Source organism: Populus euphratica, unplaced genomic scaffold, assembly GCF_000495115.2.
Source record: "Populus euphratica unplaced genomic scaffold, PopEup_1.0 scaffold212.1, whole genome shotgun sequence".
NCBI classification, from domain to species: Eukaryota; Viridiplantae; Streptophyta; class Magnoliopsida; order Malpighiales; family Salicaceae; genus Populus; species Populus euphratica.
In genome coordinates, this window is record NW_011499976.1 from 422,070 (window position 1) to 445,072 (window position 23,003).

Sequence of the window (23,003 nt, forward strand, 5' to 3'; positions counted from 1 at the left end):
CAAAAGGTATGGTAGAGGTTGTATTTTAAAGTATTTTTAATTTAAAAATATATTTTTTTTATTTTTTAAAATTTGTTTTGATATTAGTATGTGATTTTGCTTCTTACATCTCTAGAGACATTGTTTTTCTCTTTGTATAAAAAAATTATTGAATTAATTAAATAGTTTTTTATATTAAAATTTGTACATGATTACTTTTAAAACTTTAATTTTTTACAAATTAATATAATATCTTTTTATAAATAATTTTTTTTTATTTATTTTACATACAAAAATCCATCTCATAATAATTTTAACTAATAAATATTTTTTTAAATATACTTTTTAAAACCATAACTTTAAATATTTTTCTAAAACATTTTTATTGACCATAGTCCCAAAAACTATTACAATATCAACCGCACACTTATTTGATTCACACAACGCACTTCTTTTATTAGCCTTTTAGCATTTTTGTACTATAGTCATTATACCATTTTTTTTCAAATTTGTCCTCTGTGTTAGCTTTGAATTAAACTTCATCGCGAGAATATTGTAGTGTGGAAAAAAAAACATTGTTATATTGAATTAATAATTCATTTTGTAAAGAAAAATTGATTTTTTTATTGCTAAAAAAAGGGGCCAAATTTGACAAGGTGACAACAATAGAGGGTTTTTTTTTTAATTGTTGTTTAATGTCACACTTTTTAAAAGATTTTGTACACTTTTATTTTTGGTCCATATAGTTTTTCAAAGTTTAGTTTTGGTTTAAAATTTTATTTTATTTATTTTTCAATTCCTAACTTTCAGATATTAGAAAAGAAATTGTCGAAAAACAACAAAGAAGAAAGAGGATTTTCATCGGCCAATTTTGGGTAACTAAAAAGGTGATTTTGATATTAATGAATTGAATGTTTTGAAGGGAGTTTGATAAATGTGGATTTTCCTCTCACAATGTTAAAAAAAAAATAGATTGGTGTCGTTAAATTTTTTTATTTATTTAGAGTTTTTAGCATTTTAAAAATATTAGTGTTTTGTGATTTCAAATGGGTGTTTAAAGCTTTATAAGGTGTTTCGATGTGAAAAACAAGTTATTTGAGTTTCAAAACTCAAACCCTTGTTTTCATGTTGTTAAAGGTAACTAAAGAATATTCTAAAAAACAACAAGTCATATACCACAACAGACGACCTATCATCTATTATAAGAGAGAGAAAAGGGAACAATGTTTAGCCTAGTCTATCAGAAATTTTAAAACTAGCAGCATAGGCATGTGTCTTGAGTTTTTAGGCCCAAGCGTGCCTAGGTTCATGGGTAACATGCAAAGCATATACTAGCTTGTCAACCCCCAACAATATTTGGTTTTTTTGTTTTTGTTTTTATTTTATTTTAATTAATACCTTTCTTTTTATATATTTCTAACTTTACATTATTTTTTATTTAAATTTAAATTAACATCATATCTAATTTTTAAAACATTATTTAAATCATATTTTTAATTATTTTGTAATTTTATAATATTTCAAAGATATTATTGTAATTTATTTGTAAATGTTTTCTTTTATATATGATATAAATAAACTGTATTTACGTGATGTATTTATAAAATAAAAATCATTTATTTTTAAAAATAAAAAAATAACCTCTAACATAAAAAAAAAACATATAAATTAAAAAGAAATCAAGGTTAAATATTTTTATACTTATCTATCTTTTGCTTTTATAATAAAAATTAGTCTTTTATTTTAGTATTTAATTTACATTAACAACTATTTCTTAGTTTATCGATTCATATAGATTTTTAAAAATTTATTATTATGCTTAAACAAGTCTTTGTATTTAATAATTAAAAATTATAATATAATAAAATGCATTCAATAATGAAATACTATTCTACCATGTTAACAATTAAGTTGGAATCCTACCTACAACAAAGGGCAAACATGACTGATTTTACACTTAGTTTAGATAGTTTTTTTGTATCACTCTTGAGTATATTAATTTTTAGCTTCTTATCAATTTAGTACATAATTTAGCTTCTTATTACTCTATTTTATCATCAAATAAGTATTTAAATCTTTTTTTTTACCATGTCTTATGAATGTCAAAAACAATCAATCACCTTCCTTTCTGATGGAGGAAATAGAGGCACATCCAAGGTGGCGACACGTGTAAGGTATCTCACGATTATTAGGCAATGATTGAATTTTTTTTTCTCTCTTTTCCTTGGAAAACATGCTAGCCCAAGCAAAATTTCCCTTGGAAAACATGCTAGCCCAAGCAAAATTAAAGGTTTTCTCCATTTGCTTCTTATTTCATTTATGCCTCTCATTCTTTTTATTTTCCTTAATTTGTTTTCAATTTTTTTTTTAATTTCATCATTTAAGATATAAATCAAGTTGTGTCTGAATTTAACTTTAAAATATATACTGACTAGTTTTGTGAGATTAATCATATCTCTAAAATCGTACACTGAAACAAGTTAAAATTTTACAAGGAGATACTAGACATATATAATTATAATATAGTTGATTTTCATGTCAAATAAATTTTAAGAAGATATAATTTTATAAGAACAAAGATACTAGATAAATCTTATTAAATCTGTCAAACTAGACCTTTATTTTGTAACATATATGGAGTTACAAATAGAATATCTCTATGATTCAAGTTGTTTTAGGAACTAGAAATCTCAAGCTTGTCAACCATATATGGTAGGCCCAATAATTCATTCACATGAGAGAAAAAAAAGTATTTGAAGTCAGAATTGAAAACTTGCAAAAAATGTGTGAAAATTAGAGATTCAGGCTTTTAAAGGAATTTGGCATGAATAATTCATTTATATTGTCCAATTTTATTTATTTAATTGATGTTGAATAATTTTTTTTAATTTGGATTTTTTTTATTCACCAGACATTGTTTAGAAGTTTATTTTATTATTGCACTTATGTTATTTGATTTGTTAGTTTAGGCTTATTAGTTTTCAACTTAAAAGGAGTCCATTAGGGTTAGTTAGAGCACATTATATTATGTTTTTTTTTAGATGCAAATTTCAACAACATGTTGTAGAATAAACGTGATTTTTTCTTTTATTTGTTTGTGGCAAAATAACTCCTCTTTTTTTTTTTTGCATTGAGAAAGATTGCACACTAACTTATTGAAGATTTAACAAGTTTTGTGGCGTCATTTGCATACTTATGGTTCTTAGATACAAGGTTATCTTTGGATCCAAGTTTTTTTCTAATATCTTTGATTCTTAGGAACATGGTTACCTTTGAATTAAGGTTATATCAAACCTGATTTTCAGTTTTCTAAGTTGTTATTTACTTCGTTGGGAGTTGCTTGATCACATAATAAAAGGTTTCGCATTAATTTAGTATTTTTTCATATTTGAAATTTATATTAAATTTTATCCTTATTATTTTGATTAATAATTTTTATTTTAAAAAAATTCATCCCTTATTATTTGATTTCATTTAGTTTTTACTTTTTAAAAGTCATCCCTTATTATTTGATTTCATTTAGTTTTTACTAGTTAGGAACAAACCAACCTTTGTTTAGGCATAAAAATATAACAAAAGATAATTTTTTTAAAATAAAAAATATAATATTCAAGTAATTGGCTTGAGTGAGTTTAATAAACTTTGTTGATTTAATAATATCTTTAGAAAATAAAAATATTGACAATAAATAAAACAAAAAAACATAAATTCAATGTAAAAGATGAACGCTTGTCAATATTATGAAAATATATCTTCATAGTATTCCAAAAACATCAAAATAATCTTATTTGTTAACAAAGTATAAATTAAATGAGAATATGATAATTTCATAGAAAAAAACATGAATATAAAAAAAATAAGACAAAAAAATCAATTACTATTAACTTTTTAAACTACGATCTAGGTTATAAAATCAAAAACACTATATATATAAAAATCATGAGGGTAAAAATCATAAAAAAAAAAAAATCCAAAATAAAAAATACAATAAAAATAATGAATATTTAAAACTACAATGAAAAATAAATAAAAAAGCAACAACAAATTTTAATTTAAACTTTTGAAAGTTAAATAAAAAAGAATAAAAACATTAACAAAAGGATAAAAATAAACAAAAAAAATACATTATTAACTTAAATTGAAGGGTAAAACTAAAAATAATAAAACTTTTATAAAAGATTGGAGAAAAAAAATATCTAATCCTAAACATCAAAGCATAATAAAAAAAACTAAATATACAGAATTCTTCAATGTGTTTTTTGCACTGAAAAGACCCCTAGATGTAAATAAAAAATCTTATGTGTGCATCTAATTAAACATCCCAATAACTTTGTGCAAAACAATGAAAAAAAATTCATCAACAACAAATAAAAAAAAAATTGAGAAAATTAAGCGATAAATAAAGATCAAGATATCTAATATCGTAATAAAGGTAATTTACCTAGATATATTTAATGAATTTTTCTATCAAAATAAATTTATAATAGAAAAATATATAAAATTTATTATAGAAATCGACACAAGCATAAAATTTATTGAACAATAATTAAAAAAAAACAATGCAAGGCTTTACATATGAAAAAACTTATAAAATAATTAATATTAAAAAAAAATAATATATATAAAATTTAAAAAAAATCACAAATGAATCATGCCTACCTATTTAAAAATTAAACATACTCAATATTATTTAAAAATAATTACAAAATAATTAAAATATAAATCCAATATTTATTTAAAAAATATACATAAATAATTCAATATTTTTAAAAAAACTAAAAACTAAAAAATAAAAAAGAGAACTAGGGCAAACATTATTATGCTTGACCCAATAAAACAATGGTATATGAGTGACCTTTTATTTAAAAAATAAGTTTAATATGCCGGATGAAACATCGTCTGCCCCAGTTATTTAAAATAATAATGACGTGTTGCCTTAGAAACCTAGAATCTGACCATTGTGGTGTCTGTTAAAATAAAATCCTGTGTTTTTTCACCTAAAATCTCATTTTCAATTTATTTTTTACCTAAAACATCTAAAAAAACACTATAGACCTTGTTAAACCAATCCATGACCACCAAAAAGCTAATAAACCACCCCAAAACTCGAAATCCACCCAAAACAAAAAATCTTCTCAAGCTTAAATATGTTATTTTATGTGCTTTCAAGGTAACAAAAACACCTAAATGTAACACCCCTCGTCATATGAAATATTTTGAGATAAAAATTAAGTATTTTGGTAGTCGGAACATTTCCTAACTATCACTTTCTCTCTCTCTTACACGCTCTCTCCTATATAAAAGTACTAAAAAAAAATAAAGTTTAGTATTAAAATATGTTGTAACTATCACTTTCTCTCTCTAAATTGAAATTTAGTGACTCTTTTCTCTCTCTTACATGCTCTCTCCTATATAAAAGTACTAAAAAAGAAAAATAAAGTTTAGTATTAAAATATGTTGTTTTCAAATTCAAGAGACTAATTATCTAATATTTAAAAAATATAGGGGATTGAAATGAATGTTTTAATGAAACTTTCAAATCACCCCTTATGTTAAATGAGATTTTCATTTCAATTCCTAGCTTTCAATTCAACCCTCTCCCTTGAAACAATATGCAATTAGGGGTTAATTTGGGCTTAAAAGAGCCAAATAGCACAAAATAAAAATATAAAAACTAAAATGAAAATTATCAAAAAATACATTGCTCCAATCCATAGTGTATCGTGAGAGAGTGCATAATAATTCCAGCACGGTAAAAAGTTGTTGCCTTTTAGTTATCATTAATGTTAAATTTGATTTTTATTATTTTAACTATTATTGTTTTTGCTTTAGTTTCTATTTTGAATTATTTTTCAATTTCATCATTCAATAGTTAATTTATTTAAAATTTGGCTTTCTTAATTTTTCTAATACGGTGATCTCTGTCTTATAACTCAGGTCACATGTATGAAATTTTAACCCATATTGATATTAGTTTTTTTTATTGATTCTATTTCTTAATTTTATCATTAAATATTAAGTTTATTGAATATTAAATTTTTTTAATTTTTTTTCTTGGTTTATTTTATATGACAATAACCGGTCTCATAGTCCAAGTTATATATATTCCATGTTAGCTCGGATTAGCTTATGAATTTTACATTATTTTTTTTATTTTTTTTATTTTCATATGAAATCTATTTCTCATTCTTTTAATTCTTTTTATTATTTTATAAAATTGATTTTCAGTTTTTAATATTAATTATTAAAAATTAAATTTTATTATTTTTTAAAATAATTATCCCCGTACTATGCTTCACGATCCAGGTCACGAAGATCAGATGTTAATCTGCGTTGATATTGATCATCTTTTTTAATGTTTTTGTGTACCTTTTTTTTTTTTTTCCGGATTTCAACTTTAGTTTGTTAAATATTATCTTAGCCTGGGATTGATCATAATTTTTTTAACACCCCCTCGCTGTGCTTCACTAGTCAAGAGGTCCAAGAGACCTTTTTAGAGGTCATGCCTGTAGATCAACCAAGGCTGCCCTGGAAGGTGAGCATCTTGGTTTGGGCTTGAGGTGAGAGGGTCTTTATTTATTGATGGAGACGATGGTTTCTGTTTTGAGCCAACTAATGGGATTTACTCCAGGCTTATCTTCCATAATTTCCAGCTTTAAAAGGGCAGCGCAGGTCCCGGCTCGTTAAGAATGATATATACTCCATTATCTAGGTGATGACTAAATGATAAAAATTTAAGACTAAAAGATTTGTTTCTTCTGTGATCTCAGGTTTGAGTTCTTAATTGTTTATATGATGGTCACTGGAGGCTTACATGGTCGTTAACTTCAAGGCCTATGAGATTAGTCGTGGTGCACGCAAGCTACCCAGACACTCACATTAATTAAAAAAAAAAATGATATATACTCATGGTCATATGTTGTGAGGTCTGCAAGTGATGCCTTCTGGCAACAATGTGGCCAGATTTAATGCAAATGCAACACCTTTGAGAAAAAAACTGAAATAGCAAAAGGGAAAGATCATTCTTAGAAGCCAAGCATATGCAGCAGGCTGTGATTTGCTTTTCGAAACAGTGCTTAAATTTCCCCTTATGAGCAATCATATCTTTCTGCACTTTGCGGGATATGTTACTTAATCTTTACTTATTCCTGTGCCCTATTGGATTCTGCAGTATTTTTCTATTTGTCTTGCTTTTACTGCCTTTTGGTATCAACTTTCTAGCTACTAATGGAATTGCCATGTAGCCTCTCCTCCTTTTCTTCCCTTTTCGTTGCATCTCTTCCCTCTCCCTCTCTCCCTCCTTTTCCCTTCCTAATCTGCTTACCTCTCTATTTTCACTCAACTATGAGCAACATAATTTTTGCAGGTTGAATCCGCAACAAACCATGTTGGTTTGTCTTCACTAGAAATTATTTCTCTCCTGTAATCATGATGGATCAATGGGGCAAGGATTGATCATGTCACTGATGTGTTGGACAGATTATATATATGCACACCATTTGTCAAAGACAAAGAACAGAGTAATATGAAAATATAAAAAAATAAAATCCTAGAAAAGAAGAAGAAGAAGAGAGTATTAAAATAGAAGCAAGAATAAAATAAGTAAAAACCCTAAAGAAAAGAAAAAGAAAAGGCAAAGAGAAAGGATTTTAACAGTGATGGGCAAGTAAATGAGTGAGAATCATGTGATCCACCTCCACTCTCTCTTAACTTTGAATCAAAAGAAGCCATGACAACAATGCTCATTAATTATTCCACCTACAGCAAACCACCCTCTTCTACTCTTTCGTCCTTCTCTGTCTTTCCTTTTCACTTTCACTACTCTTTACCTCAACTGCTAATATTTCTTCTCTCTTTGTTTGTATACATCAATGGCTTCTAGCGCTTCAAGGTTCATCAAGTGTGTTACTGTGGGAGATGGGGCTGTGGGCAAGACCTGTATGCTTATTTGTTACACAAGTAACAAGTTCCCTACTGTATGTTAAATGACCCATCTAACTACCGCACTTCTGCTTCATAATTTGTGGGTTTTTTGGGATGGTTTAGTGTGTTTTTCCATCTGGGTTTTGCTGCTTTAAATTTTTTTGTTTCTTAGGTCAATCTTTAATTTTGTCTCAGTATCTCACAAATCCTTTAGCTTACGGGTTTCGCTACTTGGATAAAGTATCATTTTTCATTCCTATTTTCAGATAATGATCTTGTGCTTGGCTTTATTTTACTTATTTAGCATAATTTATTTTATCTCCATTCGACAGTTTCTTGCTTTCTGCTGTTGTTTTTAATCTTTCATGCAAGTGAATAAAAAATAAATAAATGTTATTTTTGTTTTGGGTTGGCTAGGATTATATACCAACAGTGTTTGATAACTTCAGTGCAAATGTGGTGGTTGAAGGAACCACTGTAAACTTAGGCCTCTGGGACACAGCTGGTATGATTATTTGGACCGCTGCATATTTTCTTTTTAATCTTTTTTTACATATTTGTGCCTTCTTTCTTTCCTGAAAACATGTTTGCATGCCTGGGAATCTTTATGATTCATTTGTTTCATTGATTTCCATAGGGCAAGAGGATTATAATAGATTAAGGCCCTTGAGCTACAGAGGGGCAGATGTCTTCGTCTTAGCTTTCTCACTAGTTAGTCGAGCGAGCTACGAAAATGTACTTAAAAAGGTCCAGCTTTTTTCCAATTTGTTATCACCTTACCTTTCTGATTATTTTTTCGGTTATATTTCTTGTTTATAAGTTTCAAGTATGAAATTGTTTGTCCAGTGGATTCCAGAGCTTCAGCATTATGCCCCCGGCATTCCAATAGTACTGGTTGGTGCAAAATTGGGTAGGTCTATTAGCAACCATCATTATTTTTCCTGCCTGATTCAATGCTGTCTATGAATATCTTGTTTTCTTGGTATTTGGCTATGTGATCCTGTCGGTGCTGTTTTGTCTAGGTTATTCTAGTTAGTATTTGCTTCACTGTTGTTGTTACATAATGTTTACTAGGAGAATATATATCTTCTTATCCAGAACTTGGTGAACTTACTGAAGGCAATTCTGACATGTAAATATTATATAATTTTGTCAGGCTCATTTGCATCCGCTTGATGATATAAGTACAGGGGTGAGACCAGGGTAGGTTAAAATAAGGACATGTTCATATTTCAAAACTTATATCTATCCCGAAGTCAAAATTTCTTGGAATTCATGCCATTGGTACGTTTTCATTGATTAAGAAGTTTAGGTAAATAATGACTTTCCTTTGTTACATTTTAGTTTTAATTGATATAGTTTATGCACCCTAGAGAAAATTAATGTGGCTTTGCTGCGGCCTATGATTTCTAGAACTTTTTCACCATTCAACCTTGAGCTTCAATGGATGAATCATGTAACAGTCACAAATTTTGAGCAGACTTTCTATACACGTATATATATCAACAACACCCTTCCAGTGGAAGGTAATGTACTATTTTTCAGATTTTGACTTTCAAATTCTTGAGTATTAGCAAGTAGGAGATAAAGTTTTTGGAAAGAAATTATATGTAGATCAATGTGTGTAGCTTAAAGATGCTTTCTCAAAGCTAGAGGTCTAAGGTTTTTTTATTGGTAATCTTTAAAAAAACTGAGAAAGAAAGAAGGAAAGGAAGGAAGAGGAAAGGGAGAAGTTTAGGAAACTACTGAAATCAATGGTCTAGTCATATAAGGGTTATTTTTGCTATTAATATTTGGATTTTTTACAAGGACATTCTTGAAAAACCTGAATCCCAACTGATATTTCTGCCATGTTTAACCATTTGCCTTCTTAAAATCGGTCCTTATTCTTCAGCTATGATAATTCTTCCTAGGAAACTAAGTGAATTTTTCCTTCCCTCGGTTGCCTCCCCAAATGAATGCGTGTGTTTTTTCAATTCTTCACAAACTGATACTGACAAACACATTGTTTGATTTGAATATGATGGAATAGCATAAAGAAATGATGTTCATAATTACAGGTTGACAGAACAACACTGAGAAGGTTTTTTCTAATATTGTATATTAATGGAGTGGCAACCCAAATAAAATGATTTTCAAGCTGGTGATGAAGCTAATGGTGTTAATGGAAAAATTACTAGCTACCTGGCAAAAACTTCAACCAATTGAATGTTGGTAAAGGAATGCTGAGTTGATTTTTGCATGCAACTGCATGAAAGGTGGTTTTTAAAAAGGTCAGGTCAGTTTGAGGAAATATTGTCTAGTTATGGTTCAACATGTACTGTATTGAGGGGTACACATTAAGAGGAGGAATGTTCAAAGCACTGGCCTGGTTATGAAAAGTGAAGAGGTTTTGTTTTGTCAAACTGGTTAGTAGCATTAAATGTTTGATTGAGATGGATTTGGAGGATTGAGGATTTGTTGTGTGATCATAAAATTGTTAAGGCCAGTTCTCAAGTTCAAATACTTTAGCAAATTAAAATTCTTAGGAAATTAATCCATTATTTGTTAATTATTGTTCTATCAACTTCCCTGCAGATAGGCTGCAATGTGCATTCTCTAGTCTATTAATTCTTTATGCTATTCCATAACATTTTATAATCTGAGAGGGAGTTGTTCAACGATCTTATTAGATTGCAAAAGGCATGAATGTTGGTAAATCCTTTTTTTTTTTGGAATCTTATCTGGCAAAAGTGAATAAGAAAAAGAAAGAAATATCAATCACTCTTGCAAATATGGACTTCTTTCCTTTTTTAGCGGGCCAAAATAATGGTGGTCATTGCATTTCTGAAAGAAAAAAATGAATAAGAGAAGGAACAAAATATTGATCATTCATGCCAATAAGTACAAGTTCTTGTGCCAAAATAATGGTGATCATTGTTTTTCTGGAAAAAAAGGAATGTGAACAGGAAAAAAAATGAGTTTGGTTGTTACCAATTTAAAGTTTCCTCTGGATGAATGAAGGATCTATAGATTATTTCTCTCTCATTTTATTCTGTACAAAATTGAGAATGTTCTCTCCTTTTGACATTTCATGTGATAGACCTAACTGGAATTGAATTTTGTGCGACAAGATTACTGCTCATATCAAGTCAAGGGAATGGCAATTACTTCTTGTTCTCGCTTCATTCCTTCCCTCTCCTTGTTCTTACTGTTTCCTCACAGACTTTCATGTCAATGATTGTTGCATGAATAACATGATCTATTTTTTTTGTAAGAAAAGTTGATTATGATTCCATACTATGTGGCTTCTATTTACAACTCAATTGTATAATTATATCATGGTCCTTTGCACTAGCTATTTTATTAATTTCACTTATGAAAAACATAATTCTGTCATACTGTCATGAAGCCTATCAGTCCAAGTTTCCTGACCAAATGGGAACTCCTGCCTCTTTGATGTCAAGTGAAATGGCATTGCCTCTCATGTCCTTGAAAGTACTAGATTATGAGCAAACTGATTGACATGAGCCGAGCCATTCATACTGCTTGTCCCAATCCATGATGTTTCATGGATTGACATTTAACCTTTATATTGTGGTGGTTAGCTATGTGAAGCACTGTAGATGTGAATCTAATGCATCATTTAAAACGGACATGTAGATCTTCGTGAGGATAAGCATTATTTGGCTGATCACCCTGGATTGGTGCCTGTGACCACTGCACAGGTGCAGTTTCTATTCATTGGTTGTTTATAAATTTTTTTCTTGGTTGTCATGCAATCAGCATTTTTAATGAGATGGATTATTATGATCAGGGAGAGGAACTCCGAAAACAAATTGGTGCAGCATACTACGTCGAGTGTAGTTCAAAAACTCAACAGGTATGCCATGATTTGGCAATATGTTGAACTTTATGAGAAGTACCGTGTATACTATCCATGATAACTGACTTGCCCTGCTAATAATTTTCTGGGTGAATTGCTCATATAAAGTTAAGTCTCCTAGATGAAAGGAGATAGAAAAAAGTACCAAAAATTTTACACCTGCAAGTGCATGCAGTATCTGTGGTGTCATTCTCCTGATTTAATGTTATTGTGCTTTTCTGGTTTACCTCTCGCCACAAATGCTTGGCAAAATTGATATTCTAGTTATGAAAATTTTGTACAGGGGCACTGTGTTATTTGTCATGCATCCTGACCATGCGACAGTCCCAAAATAACAAATTGCAGGCTGACATGTACTAATAGTTTTGATATCATGTTATTATTATCATACATGAATCTTGCCCTTCTACTATTGTGCCAATGATGATCTTTTCTAACTTTTCCTTCCAGGCATTAGATTACTTTATTATCATGTTGTAAATGACAAGTTTCATACTTTTGCAGAATGTCAAAGCAGTTTTTGATGCTGCAATAAAGGTAGTTATCAAACCAGCACAGAAACAGAAGGAGAGGAAGAAGAAGCCACACCGAGGATGCCTGTTGTCAGTACCATCATTTCTCACACTTTTAATGAGTTTATAATTTTTTGATATAGATATGCAAAGTTTTCTGTTCTCATATTCTCTCCACACATGGATCTTGTGTATCTTGATGTCAGTTATTTTGTGTTTTATAAATGTCTTCATTGGCATTTCTGAAGTTGCTTTTTTTTCTCAATCCCTTTTGCTTGAGCCACTGCCACCACTTGAGTAATCATGTCAAACCAAATGGAAACTTTTAATAATTTTTAGACTAGTAGTTTAAAGGCTCCTGTGGTCGTTTCTAACAAATGTAATTAGTATTCCTTTTACTTGTACAAGATTAAGCGGTTGGCATCTCAGTTGTATTGGCGAAGTCTTACTTTAAAATAGTGGAAAAGGAGGGCAGGGACATGATTTTTGTGGATGCATGGGAATGTCCAAGGCCCGTGTCCCTTTAGCTGCTAAAAGCGACCATCTAAATTACACATCCATGAGAAGATAGCGTTGGAAGAATGAGTTCAAGCTGTAAAGTCCCGTGGATATTCACTGGTGATTGTCAATATGTGGGTTCAAATAAGTACATATTGGAATGAAAAATAAGATCGAGAGTTGGAGAGAAGTCTTGTGGAGATAAGAGTTTGAAGAATAGTTTTAAATTAATGGAGTCTCATAGATATAATATTTATTCATTATGCAACCTGAGTTTCAAATGGTTGTATTGAGATTTTTATGGATGAGACATTGAGAAAGAAGTCTTATGGATATTTACTGGTTCATTGTGCAATATAAGGGTTCTAATAGGTGTATCGAGATCGTGAACGCTGAGGGCTGTATGGGAAGAGATATTTTTCATTAATTTGATGGAATGCGTGGATATTCATTTCTTAATTGAATCATGCTGCTTATGAAATTTCTAACTTATTCTTGATGCCTCTGTGTTAGAAACATCAATTGGTTTCTGAGAGCATGAGCTATAAGATATTGACACCACGTATATAGGCATTCAGCCCTCACCAACATGAGACAAGGCAACAGTTACTGTTTCTGTGAGCGGTGTCTTTTGTCATGTGTATACTGGCTGTCGTAGAGGGAGCATTAAGAATGAGCAGATATTAGGGATGACCTGATGTCCTGCCTACTGCTAGCTGTATGTCTTTTGTGATTGAGTTTGCCATTGTCACAATAGCCAGCTGGTTTCTCCTCAGAATGCATGCACATCGCTAGGGAATTATTAGAATGATTTCTGTCTTGGTGTCATTAACAAGCGCTCGTGTCTATGATGATATTTGATAGGCACCCCCGCAGAGATAAGTACAGCTCTCGTATCACCCCTTCATGTTGTATTTTATGCTCGCAGAATGTCGTGTTGTTTCTTCCCTTTGCATTGATAAAACTAGCTTCCCATTTTTGCCAATTTGTTTCTCTCATGTCTGCTTCCACTCTAATCTTCTATATTTTGCTTGCGTGTGCTTATCAGAATCTGAGCTGCTCCTTTTTCTTTTGCTTGATTTCATGTGAAATTCAGAAATGTCTTTTGCGGGAGGAGGCTTGTGTGTCTGAAATGAAGTACCCCTCGTCTCCAAAAGGTGACTGCTCTTTGGCGTAACTGCGGTGCTACACTGCTAAGATACTGGGTCCTGCGAGCTTGGATTTGAATGCACTATATTTTGATTGCGGCATGGCTCCTTGCTAAATGTCACTCTCTAATTTTGTCCTAATTTCAGTGGAAAAGATATTTTCATCCAGTATCTCCTTGCATTCTAATATATATATATATATATATTGTAACTCATTGTAAAAGGTGGAGTTCAGCTAGGTTTGTTGCAAGTTTTTATTCTTCATGGCATCTTTCCTGACCTTTCGGCTTGCAAGTTCAGCTAGGTTTGCTTGTTGCTTCCACCGAGGTGATTGTCGGTTACTCTTTAAGCTTTACAAACCTGATAGTTGTGAAAACAGAGAAGACACTCTCTCCGGGCCTTGTTGGTGCCGCTTCTTCGATCCCTATATTCAAAGATAAGGTTGAAATTTGATTGATACGGAGGGTGATGTTGCTGTACACACAGGAAAGAGAGAAGAAAGCTTCCCACCCATGGCAGACATTATGGAAGCAACAGCCCGATACTAGTGGTTACCATGTGGTCGCTACTTGAGCATCTGCGCCATTTCTGGTTTCCTATATTATTCAAATTCAGCGGCTGTGAAGGGCATCAACAACGTCCCTTCCCGCCCCCGAGGAATTAGAACATAATTATTATTATCGTAGCACATATAGAGCTTTGAAAAAGCCAGCCCAACCCGTCACCATCGAATGAAGTACCCATACAATCCGACAACAGTTAGAAAGAGAAACTTGGCAAACGTGATTTCATATGGGTCGTTTGAAAATATAATTTATTAAAACAATATTTTTTTTAAAAAAATTATTTTTAATATTAACATATAAAAATAAAAACAATTAGAAAACATTAAAAAATATTAACTTCATGCAGAAACATAAAAAAATTTCAAAAATACTTTTATAACTTAAACAAACCAGGCTGGAACTGGAATAATGAATGTTTCATCCTAGAGACGACGAACCCCTAACCTAAGATTGTCGAGATGCAATTTAATTCTAATAATGGTGGTTCAACATTTTTCAGTCGAATCTCAAACCTAAAATGGAACCTCAGCTAAAATACAAATACAATTCCCACAATGAACCACCACCCTTGCGAGCTTTCAACCAAATTCTATACCAACAAACATACAGGGCACCGAGAAAAAATGATCTGCTACAATAGCTATTTGTGGAAAGGATCTCTTGTCCTCCGAAGCCAATGCCAACGCCGAACACAGTGATGGCGCAGAGGCCACCTTTAAAAGACGATAGCAGGCGTTATATCGTTGGTCAAATAGAGGACCGAAATGGTAAAATATCATATACAAACACTAGATTGGCTTACAGTTTAGACACCCTTAAGTTGGGTAGAACTGGGTGTATACACCAGGTTAATAAATAGAATAAATTAAAAGGAATACAGCATCCAACCATATCAACTAAACCACATGCCAGAGCAAGATAAGCTTGAGCACCAAAATTCACTGACCACTCTGATTATATGTACGTGATTAAAAGTGAGAATGAAAAGATAAATGAAGAAAAATTGCTTAAAAACAAAGCACATACAGAAGGGCTTCTGCTTAAAGAAGTTTACTAATCCAATCACCATTCATTCTCGCGAATGATTGGAAAAGAAAGGGTGATTTTGCCTCCAGCAGTATAAATTGTCGATGCACTGCACAACAGTATGGACACCAATTTCAAATGTCTGGGCAACAGGGTCACAGAATGCACGCTTTCCATTGGTTAAAATATCTACAAAGGGTAAAGTAAACTGCAGCTACCCAGTACAAATTCAAGGAAATGACAGCTCAAACGACCTGGACAGATTCCTTTCACGGTACAATCTGTCCCTTTAACATACAATGGGTACACTGACAGGGTGGGGGTTGGAGGCTGAAGATCAAATAACTCACTTACCACCCATCCTTGAGAACACATGTTAGATGATCTTTTGGAGTTAGCCAACATCAATCCAGGAGAACTGTAATTGAAAACGCAAAGAAAGCAGAAACACAATTACTTGACCTGTGAGCAAGAACTCAAATGCCCAAAAGAATGCAAGTTAGAGAATGTTTCCTCCAACCTCTTATAAAATAAATAAATAAATAAAGGCAAAACATGCAGCCTTACAGATAATTCATACAGTGGAGGCCAAGGTGAAACACAGAGTAGAACACATATTTACAAAACATGACAAACTTACTGGGGATCACTGGATTGTGTCATTATTCATCCCTATTGCCATGAGGATTGCTTATAACCTTCCCATTCACCCTCTGGCTCCTTCCTCTTCGGAACACCTCCGCCAGTCACTTGATACATCCTCGATTGCTCCTCAGCAAAGGCTGGTGAACTGACAACTGACAGTTGCCTTGATGCAAGAGCTGAAGTCTCATCTCTACCTTCAATGTCTGGGCCTAGAGGCCCTGCATTGAGGTCTAGACCCTGCCTTACCCATTTCCTACTGCTCTCTGCAGCACCATTATTGTTAATGTCTGGGAGGTTAACAGCATAAGAAGGCCTTGGATAATGAGATGAGACTGCACCTACCGGTGCTGCTAATACTTGAGAGGTTACTGTGGGAAAGCAAAGCCTCCCACCAGATGATGAATCCACATACGATGCTGAACCACCTGAAAAAGTTGCAGAGGGCAGAGGGAAGCTGTTCCCAAAAGGAAAGACAGGATACTGAAAGGGAGTAGATGGAAACGGCACTGCTGGAGAAGATGACAACACTGCTCCCCTGTAGATATCAGAATTAAACGGGATGTTGCCAGTAGAGGGAGCCAACATCCTCCGAGGCCCACCAGTTGCAACTATAGGGAAAGGCTGCTCTCTTCTATCATGCAAGATAGATTGGATCGTGGCAGCAGGATATGGATTCCCTTGAGGAAACCAGGAGGGCAAGCTTCCCGTTTCAGTACTGTTGATCCTAAGGCTAGAAATAGATGGTTGGGATGGCACAATATTTCGGGTATGCTGGCTATGTGCTGATGGTTCGGCACTCACCTCATCAACAAGTGGGCCATCATTTAAATCAAAGTCCCTGCAACTGCTGACCTCTCCATTTAGAAGAACACCTGATGACAATTTGGCAGGAAGTAGTGGGGCATCCAGCCTCCGACCAATGCTTGTCAGGTGATTACCCATATCACTAGCCTCATCTGCTCTATTCAAATCAAGATCAAATCCCCCAAAGCTCCGACCAGATAACGAACCCATCAGTGTATCACGTGAACAATCATTATTTTTTGCACGGTCAGAGACAGAAACAGTATCCTGAGCAGAAATTCGAAAAGCCAAATCCTCAAGGATTCTTTCATCAGGTACATTCAAGTCAATATCCAACAAGGGCCGACCAGGCTTGGACACCATTTCATCAGGGAGTGAGATGTTAGCTGTACCAAATGAAATCTCCAAAGCTTTTCTAGGTTCAGCTGGACGAAATGCGCTAGTGGCTGCTGATCCCTTCCAACCAAGCTCCCCTCTACTCTTAAGTAAATCCTCTGGTGGAACAAAAGGCCCTTTTGCAGCAGCAGCTACTGTAATGGAAGCAGGAAGCCCACTAGACACGGAAGAAACTGGCAATGGAAAAGGGCTAATTAGTTGAATAGCAGCAGAACATGCAGGTTCTCTCAAGTTATTTTGTTCCTCATATTTCCCATCATCAGCAATAAAGCCTTCATTCAGATCAAATTCAACTTTTGTTTCCAGATCCGATCCCCCTGTAGCAGATGAAGAAGCATCAGCAGCGGCAGATGTACATTCCTCAGTTTCATCAGCTCCTGAGCCAGCCAACTTTGACCCTGTTGACCTCACTACTTGTTCTGATGCCTGAACAAGTGTGGGTTCTGCCTTGTGAGCAGCTGGTCTGGCACTACATTGCTTATTGCCCTGATCGCCCCCCAGGCTCTCCACCTTGCACTCACTTTCATAATCAGTTGCAGCTGAGGCTGTATTACTTTCATGTTCAATTTTCTTTTTCTCGGTATAATGACTTCTGCCATCTGTTCCACCAGCCTTCACATCATGCATGTTTTCAGAAATCGCATCCTTACCAGAACTAGAAGGTTGGGGCATTTCATCATTGGTTCCTTTTGAAAAATCAGACTGCATCATAGCAGGTGGTTTTGGATCTGCCTGAATAGAAACATCCAGCTCTTTATTCATGTTTTTATTGTTCTCACCATCAACCTCTACATGATGGTTTGATGATGATCCTTCAATTGCTTCAGTCCCAACTTGCACTCCTGTATAATTCACCTCAGTTAAGACAGAACCATGCAACTTATTTTTGTCCTCAGATATGCCATCCCCCTCTTTCTCCCATGGTTCTTTGCCCCCACAATTTGATGTTTTCACAGCCATGCTAGCAGCGGACACCGAAGCTGCTAATGTTTCATCAGATTTCACATGGCTTTGCATGCATGGTTCAGCAGCATCCACACTGGAAGAATTGGAAGGTCCATTGAGCTCCCCTGCATGTTTTTCTTGTGAAAACAGAACGGTTTTAGCCTCTGTGTTCTTGGATGGAGGAGTGCCAACAACAGTAACCCGCTTCTTGTTGTCATCATCAACACCATCAGCAGACTTACCCTGGCTTTGAGCAGGATCGTCACACGGAGATGATTTTCCTCTCAGACCACTTGGTGCACAAAAGCGCTCGATGGGCATGCTTATACAAGGAGAATTTGTTGGTGAAACCACATCAGACTTGGAAATCTCCCCAGCAGCTACACTAGCAAGCAGATTCATACCAACATCATCACCAACTGTCATTGATGCATTTCCTTCAGAATACTTCACACAACTTTCAATCAGGGCATTCATGGAGCTGAAAGAAGCATCATATGACTTCCCTGATTTAAGTTCAAACACAGTCAAAGAGGGTGTAGTTTTTGAGATTTCACCTAATTTCCTTGCATCATCACCTGTCCGACCATGCTCTTTATCGAGAACATTGGCAGGCGACCCATCTCTCTCATCTGATGCAGTCAGCACCTCCTTGAAATCATTGCTTTGCCATGACTCAGTCTTCACATTTGATGTGATATTAACTTGATAAGGATCATTTTTTTCCTTCAAATTGTGATCAAACTGGTCACGCCTCTCTGAAAGAACAGGAGAAGAAGCTCTGCTATTCATGACTAAAGCATCTTCAAAAGTTCCTCCACTGGAACTTTGTGCGGGACTGCGACCTCTATTGGGAATTTTAACAATCAATTTATGGTTATTCCCCTCAGCCATGGGAGAATCAAGTACCTTCTCACATGCCAAACTAGACTGCTGCAATTTCTCTGAACCTGGATTTTTGTGCAAGGAAGAACTTCTACTTGACCCACTATCTCTTTGGGTCCCAGATAAAGCTGGGCCTGAAAAGCCATTAACTGGTTTACGATGCCGCAAAGAGCCACCAATGATCTTATTTGCTGCCATTGAAACAGCAGTGGAGCTCCTTGCATCCTCCTTTCCTGACATTCCCACAGTTTTGGCATGTTCGCTAGAACAAGATTGACTGTTGTTGTGGGACTGACTAGAACTGCTGCTTTTCTCGTCCCTAGCTGCTGATACAGGTAGATCCATGGTACCACTGACACCAGTATTTCTGGGCTGTCCATCTTTCAAATTATTACCAGCTGCATTAGGTGATGCTGCTGGTTTTATGGGCCCTGGAGATGATCCAGACTTGGTCACAGTCTCTCCTTGGACAAGCTTGACTGGACCACTTTTGGAAGCAGAGAGTTGCACAACTGAGCTCTTCATTGCAACCTCAGAAGATACACCAGATCTGTTCCCACCATGTGAAACTTCAGGAAGACGTGATCTGGCAGTCCAGGAGACATCTTGGTTAGAGCCAGACTTTGCATTTGCATCCATTTCAGCCTCAACACGTTTCTTCCATGTGTCAACCAAGCTCCTTGCTTTCTTCTGTATTTCCAAGTTCTTATGCGTCCGCAAATGATTCACAGATTTGCCAATATTACACATTTGCAAAGCATGAAGATTTATTGGGAGTTTATCCAATGCACGAAGCAAAACTAGTAGAAATTCCTCAACAGATTTATCACCATCCTTGTGGCTACTACCATCTCCAATCTTCCCTTTATGGACCTCCTGCAACCATTCATCAAATACAGGCAATCCCCTTAGCTGCACAAACCGATTTAGGCAATCAAACTTATCTGTGGCAGCTATCACACCAGCCAGTAATGACCGGCCAACCAAATCTACTTTTCTCTCGTTCTTCTCTGGCAGCATGAGATGCACTAATTTCTCAACCCCTTCAGAATCCACAAGTCCACCCTTTTCTGTAAATTTAGAAATCTCAGATTTCCAAATGCTTTCAGGTCTATGAACAGAATCCCCATCATCCATTTTCATAAAACGTTCTCGTTTAATGGGCTCAGACACCTGATCTCCACGATCCCTTTTCTTTCCCTTAGATTGTGAAGGGAAGGAGGGGGCATTATTCTGTATGCTATCAGAACCAGGCTTCAGCTGTGGTGTTGAAGTTGGACCATTCATTGTCTTAGGAGAACATCCACCAGACTGAATTGTTGCATGCATTTCTAAGCGTGTCTTAGATAATAGCTGATCCACTACTTCTTGCCGTTCCTGTGTAAAAAAGAGTTAACCAAACAGAATTGACAATTCAAAGCAAATTCAAGAACTGCAGCTACAACTCACATTAATATAATCCTGATCAGTTAGCCACCATAAACATTTGTTTGTAGTGTCATAAACTCGCCGGCAAACAAATGAGCAAATCCCTGATGGAAGTTCAACACCTTTTGGAAGGAAGGCAACTTTACACGGATGGAGTAGTGATGCGGCAGGAATTTCATCCTTGTGAAAGGAAAAGAATACTTCGTTTGGCGCAGCTTCCAAAAGGATGCATTTGCCAAGCTTTATGTCAGCAGGCCGATAAAGCCAATTCACACCTAACTTTAACTTGTTCTCTTTACCAGTAGTCAGTCTCTGAATTATTCCTATGAAAGGAGGGGAATCCTGGGGCGGTTTGAACAGAGCACAGTCTCCAACACTGATCTTGCGTCCATCCTGTTAAAGGGGGAATAAGTGACAGGGCACTTTAGGTAACTTACTAAAAGTCAATCTTCATACCAATAACTTCAGCAAATGTTCTGCTAACATAGAAAAAAATTTACCACGCATTTTGACAGGATAAATAATTGCTGAATGGAATATCATTAATTGGCAGCTCCTATCATAATAAGGATATCATTATGAACTTCATGGATTAAAGATCATCGCTCGCTAGTCCTTTTTTCTCATTCCATTCATTGAGTACTTGATTAAGCATCAACATATCAACAATGGTAAACCGAGCCATCAATCAGAAAAGGAAGCAACATACAGAATAATTGAAGCATGTGATGATCAGGAGAGATCAATCATTCGAATTTACACTTTGCACAGCGAGAAAGTAACAAAGCTGATTGTTCAGTCAACAATCACAAGAAAACAAGTGAAATTCAAATTCCATAACCTCATGCAACCTTCAACTACAGCAGAAAGCTAAATGACAGATTTCTATACACAAACCAAACCCAAACTTGCTACTGAAAAAATTCATAAATACGGGAAAAAAACATAAAACAAAAACTGCCCCGAGAACCCAATTTAAGCACCAATATCATGTGGCAACACAAAATCAGTCTCCAAAAGCCAACTTAGCGAACCCAATACAACGGAGCTGTAATATCTCCACGTAACCGAAATCAAAGAAAATCTGGGTCAATTCCTACAATTCCTATGTCAGACAAATAATATCTTCCTCTTTTGTCAGCGAAGGTAGTCATTTCCCCAATTATTCATCATTGGAAGCCGTATAACATAGACTCCATAATCGAGACAAGAACACAAAAATAACAGAAAAAAAAAAGCCCAAGAGAAAAGGAGTACCTTGTAAAAAGAATAGGCTGGAGATGACAAAGAAGAAGAAGAAGGAGAAGGAGAAGAAACAAAATCGGGAGCAGCTACAACTGAATTGTTGTTAACACGTATGGGAGCAGTCAACATGTGCCGGATACGATCCTTTTTCCTCTCCTCCTCAACTTCCCGCCCATGCAGCATAGCCTTGCATTTTCCCCTTCGAGTACCATCAACCCTTAATCCTAACTCACACTTCCCCTCTCAATTAATTCACCAATTCAAAAACCCTAGATCCAACCAAGGCCAAAAAAAGGAAAAGAAAAACCCTAGCTTCTGTAGACCGTTTAGCAGTGCAATTCAAACCTAATTTGACCAAAATCAATTAACACCGCTGATCAATCGATCCAAATCGATATGCGATCCGTTAAATAAGAGATTCTGCTTTGATTTAGAGTGAGAAGATGAGGTATCGAGAATCTAGAGTGAGAAAATCATGGAGAAAGAAAAGCGAGCAGGCAAGCGAGAAATCGTAGAGAGAGAGAGACGGCAAAAAGAGGAAAGGTGTACGTGGTAGATAGACGGAACCATGGACCGAGTCTAGTCCCTGTCAAAAGAATTGATGGGCCTGAACCATTTTTAGCCCTCGCATCTTTTTGGATCAGATCTACGACTCTTCTTATATAATAATGAGCTAATTCATTATTTACCAGTTTTTATATTTGTGTGAATATGAAGAATATTGATGAAATCTTTGAAATATAAAAATAAATTTGAAATCTTGAATTGTTGAATAAAATAAGAGTTTGAAATGATTGTATAAAAAATGAACAATGATTTTGTATTTGATGTAGATAACATGGTATAAAAAATATAAAATTCTATCAAAATTATAGTAGAAAATAAAAAAAAATCACTCTTATATTAAATTGAATTATGATGCCCTTATTTTTAAATTAAGTATAAAGAGTGGTACCAGAGCTCTGGTTTGAGTTCAAGAGTTGAATTGAGATTTAATAAATATTAAATTGTTGCAGGACGGTGTGCACAAAGTAAGTTACAATGACAAATCGCTTTTCAGTACAAAAACGGGGTAAGATCTTGGTTTAAAAAGAGAGAGATAGGTAGAGGGAAAGAGAGAATTCAGCCTTCTAGAGAA

At 34.4% G+C, this 23,003-nt stretch overlaps 2 protein-coding genes across 3 annotated transcripts; one reads left to right on the forward strand and one right to left on the reverse strand.

The window, feature by feature from the left end:
- The first annotated feature begins 7,581 nt into the window (after window positions 1-7,581).
- On the forward strand, window positions 7,582-14,204 carry LOC105139559 (rac-like GTP-binding protein ARAC8). Its single transcript, XM_011046035.1, has 8 exons — window positions 7,582-7,955; window positions 8,320-8,407; window positions 8,540-8,649; window positions 8,749-8,812; window positions 11,545-11,609; window positions 11,699-11,764; window positions 12,272-12,369; window positions 13,874-14,204. Exons 1-8 carry the CDS (start codon window positions 7,851-7,853, stop codon window positions 13,911-13,913), a joined length of 636 nt encoding a protein of 211 aa, XP_011044337.1. The 5' UTR covers window positions 7,582-7,850; the 3' UTR covers window positions 13,914-14,204.
- A 1,214-nt stretch (window positions 14,205-15,418) lies between these two features.
- On the reverse strand, window positions 15,419-22,403 carry LOC105139561 (uncharacterized). Of its 2 annotated transcripts, none has more exons than XM_011046037.1 (4): window positions 21,878-22,402; window positions 20,642-21,013; window positions 16,158-20,569; window positions 15,419-15,935 (listed from the first exon to the last, which is right to left on the reverse strand). In XM_011046037.1, the coding sequence occupies exons 1-3, from the start codon at window positions 22,046-22,048 to the stop codon at window positions 16,190-16,192; spliced, it is 4,923 nt and encodes a 1,640-aa protein (XP_011044339.1). In that variant the 5' UTR covers window positions 22,049-22,402; the 3' UTR covers window positions 15,419-15,935; window positions 16,158-16,189. The 2 variants fall into 2 exon arrangements, with proteins under 2 accessions (XP_011044339.1, XP_011044340.1); XM_011046038.1 differs by lacking the exon at window positions 15,419-15,935 and having other exon boundaries at window positions 16,313-16,425; window positions 16,505-20,569; window positions 21,878-22,403.
- Between the last annotated feature and the right edge of the window lie 600 nt (window positions 22,404-23,003).

Coding starts and splice junctions, on each gene's coding strand:
- LOC105139559 (XM_011046035.1), top strand. CDS start 7,851: ATGGCTTCTAGCGCTTCAAGGTTCATCAAGTGTGTTACTGTGGGAGAT. Junction 8,408..8,539: donor AGGCCTCTGGGACACAGCTG/GTATGATTATTT, acceptor TGATTTCCATAG/GGCAAGAGGATTATAATAGA. Junction 12,370..13,873: donor CCACACCGAGGATGCCTGTT/GTCAGTACCATC, acceptor TGTGAAATTCAG/AAATGTCTTTTGCGGGAGGA.
- LOC105139561 (XM_011046037.1), bottom strand. CDS start 22,048: ATGCTGCATGGGCGGGAAGTTGAGGAGGAGAGGAAAAAGGATCGTATC. Junction 21,014..21,877: donor CAGCCTATTCTTTTTACAAG/GTACTCCTTTTC, acceptor CCCCTTTAACAG/GATGGACGCAAGATCAGTGT. Junction 20,570..20,641: donor CTGATCAGGATTATATTAAT/GTGAGTTGTAGC, acceptor TTTTTTACACAG/GAACGGCAAGAAGTAGTGGA.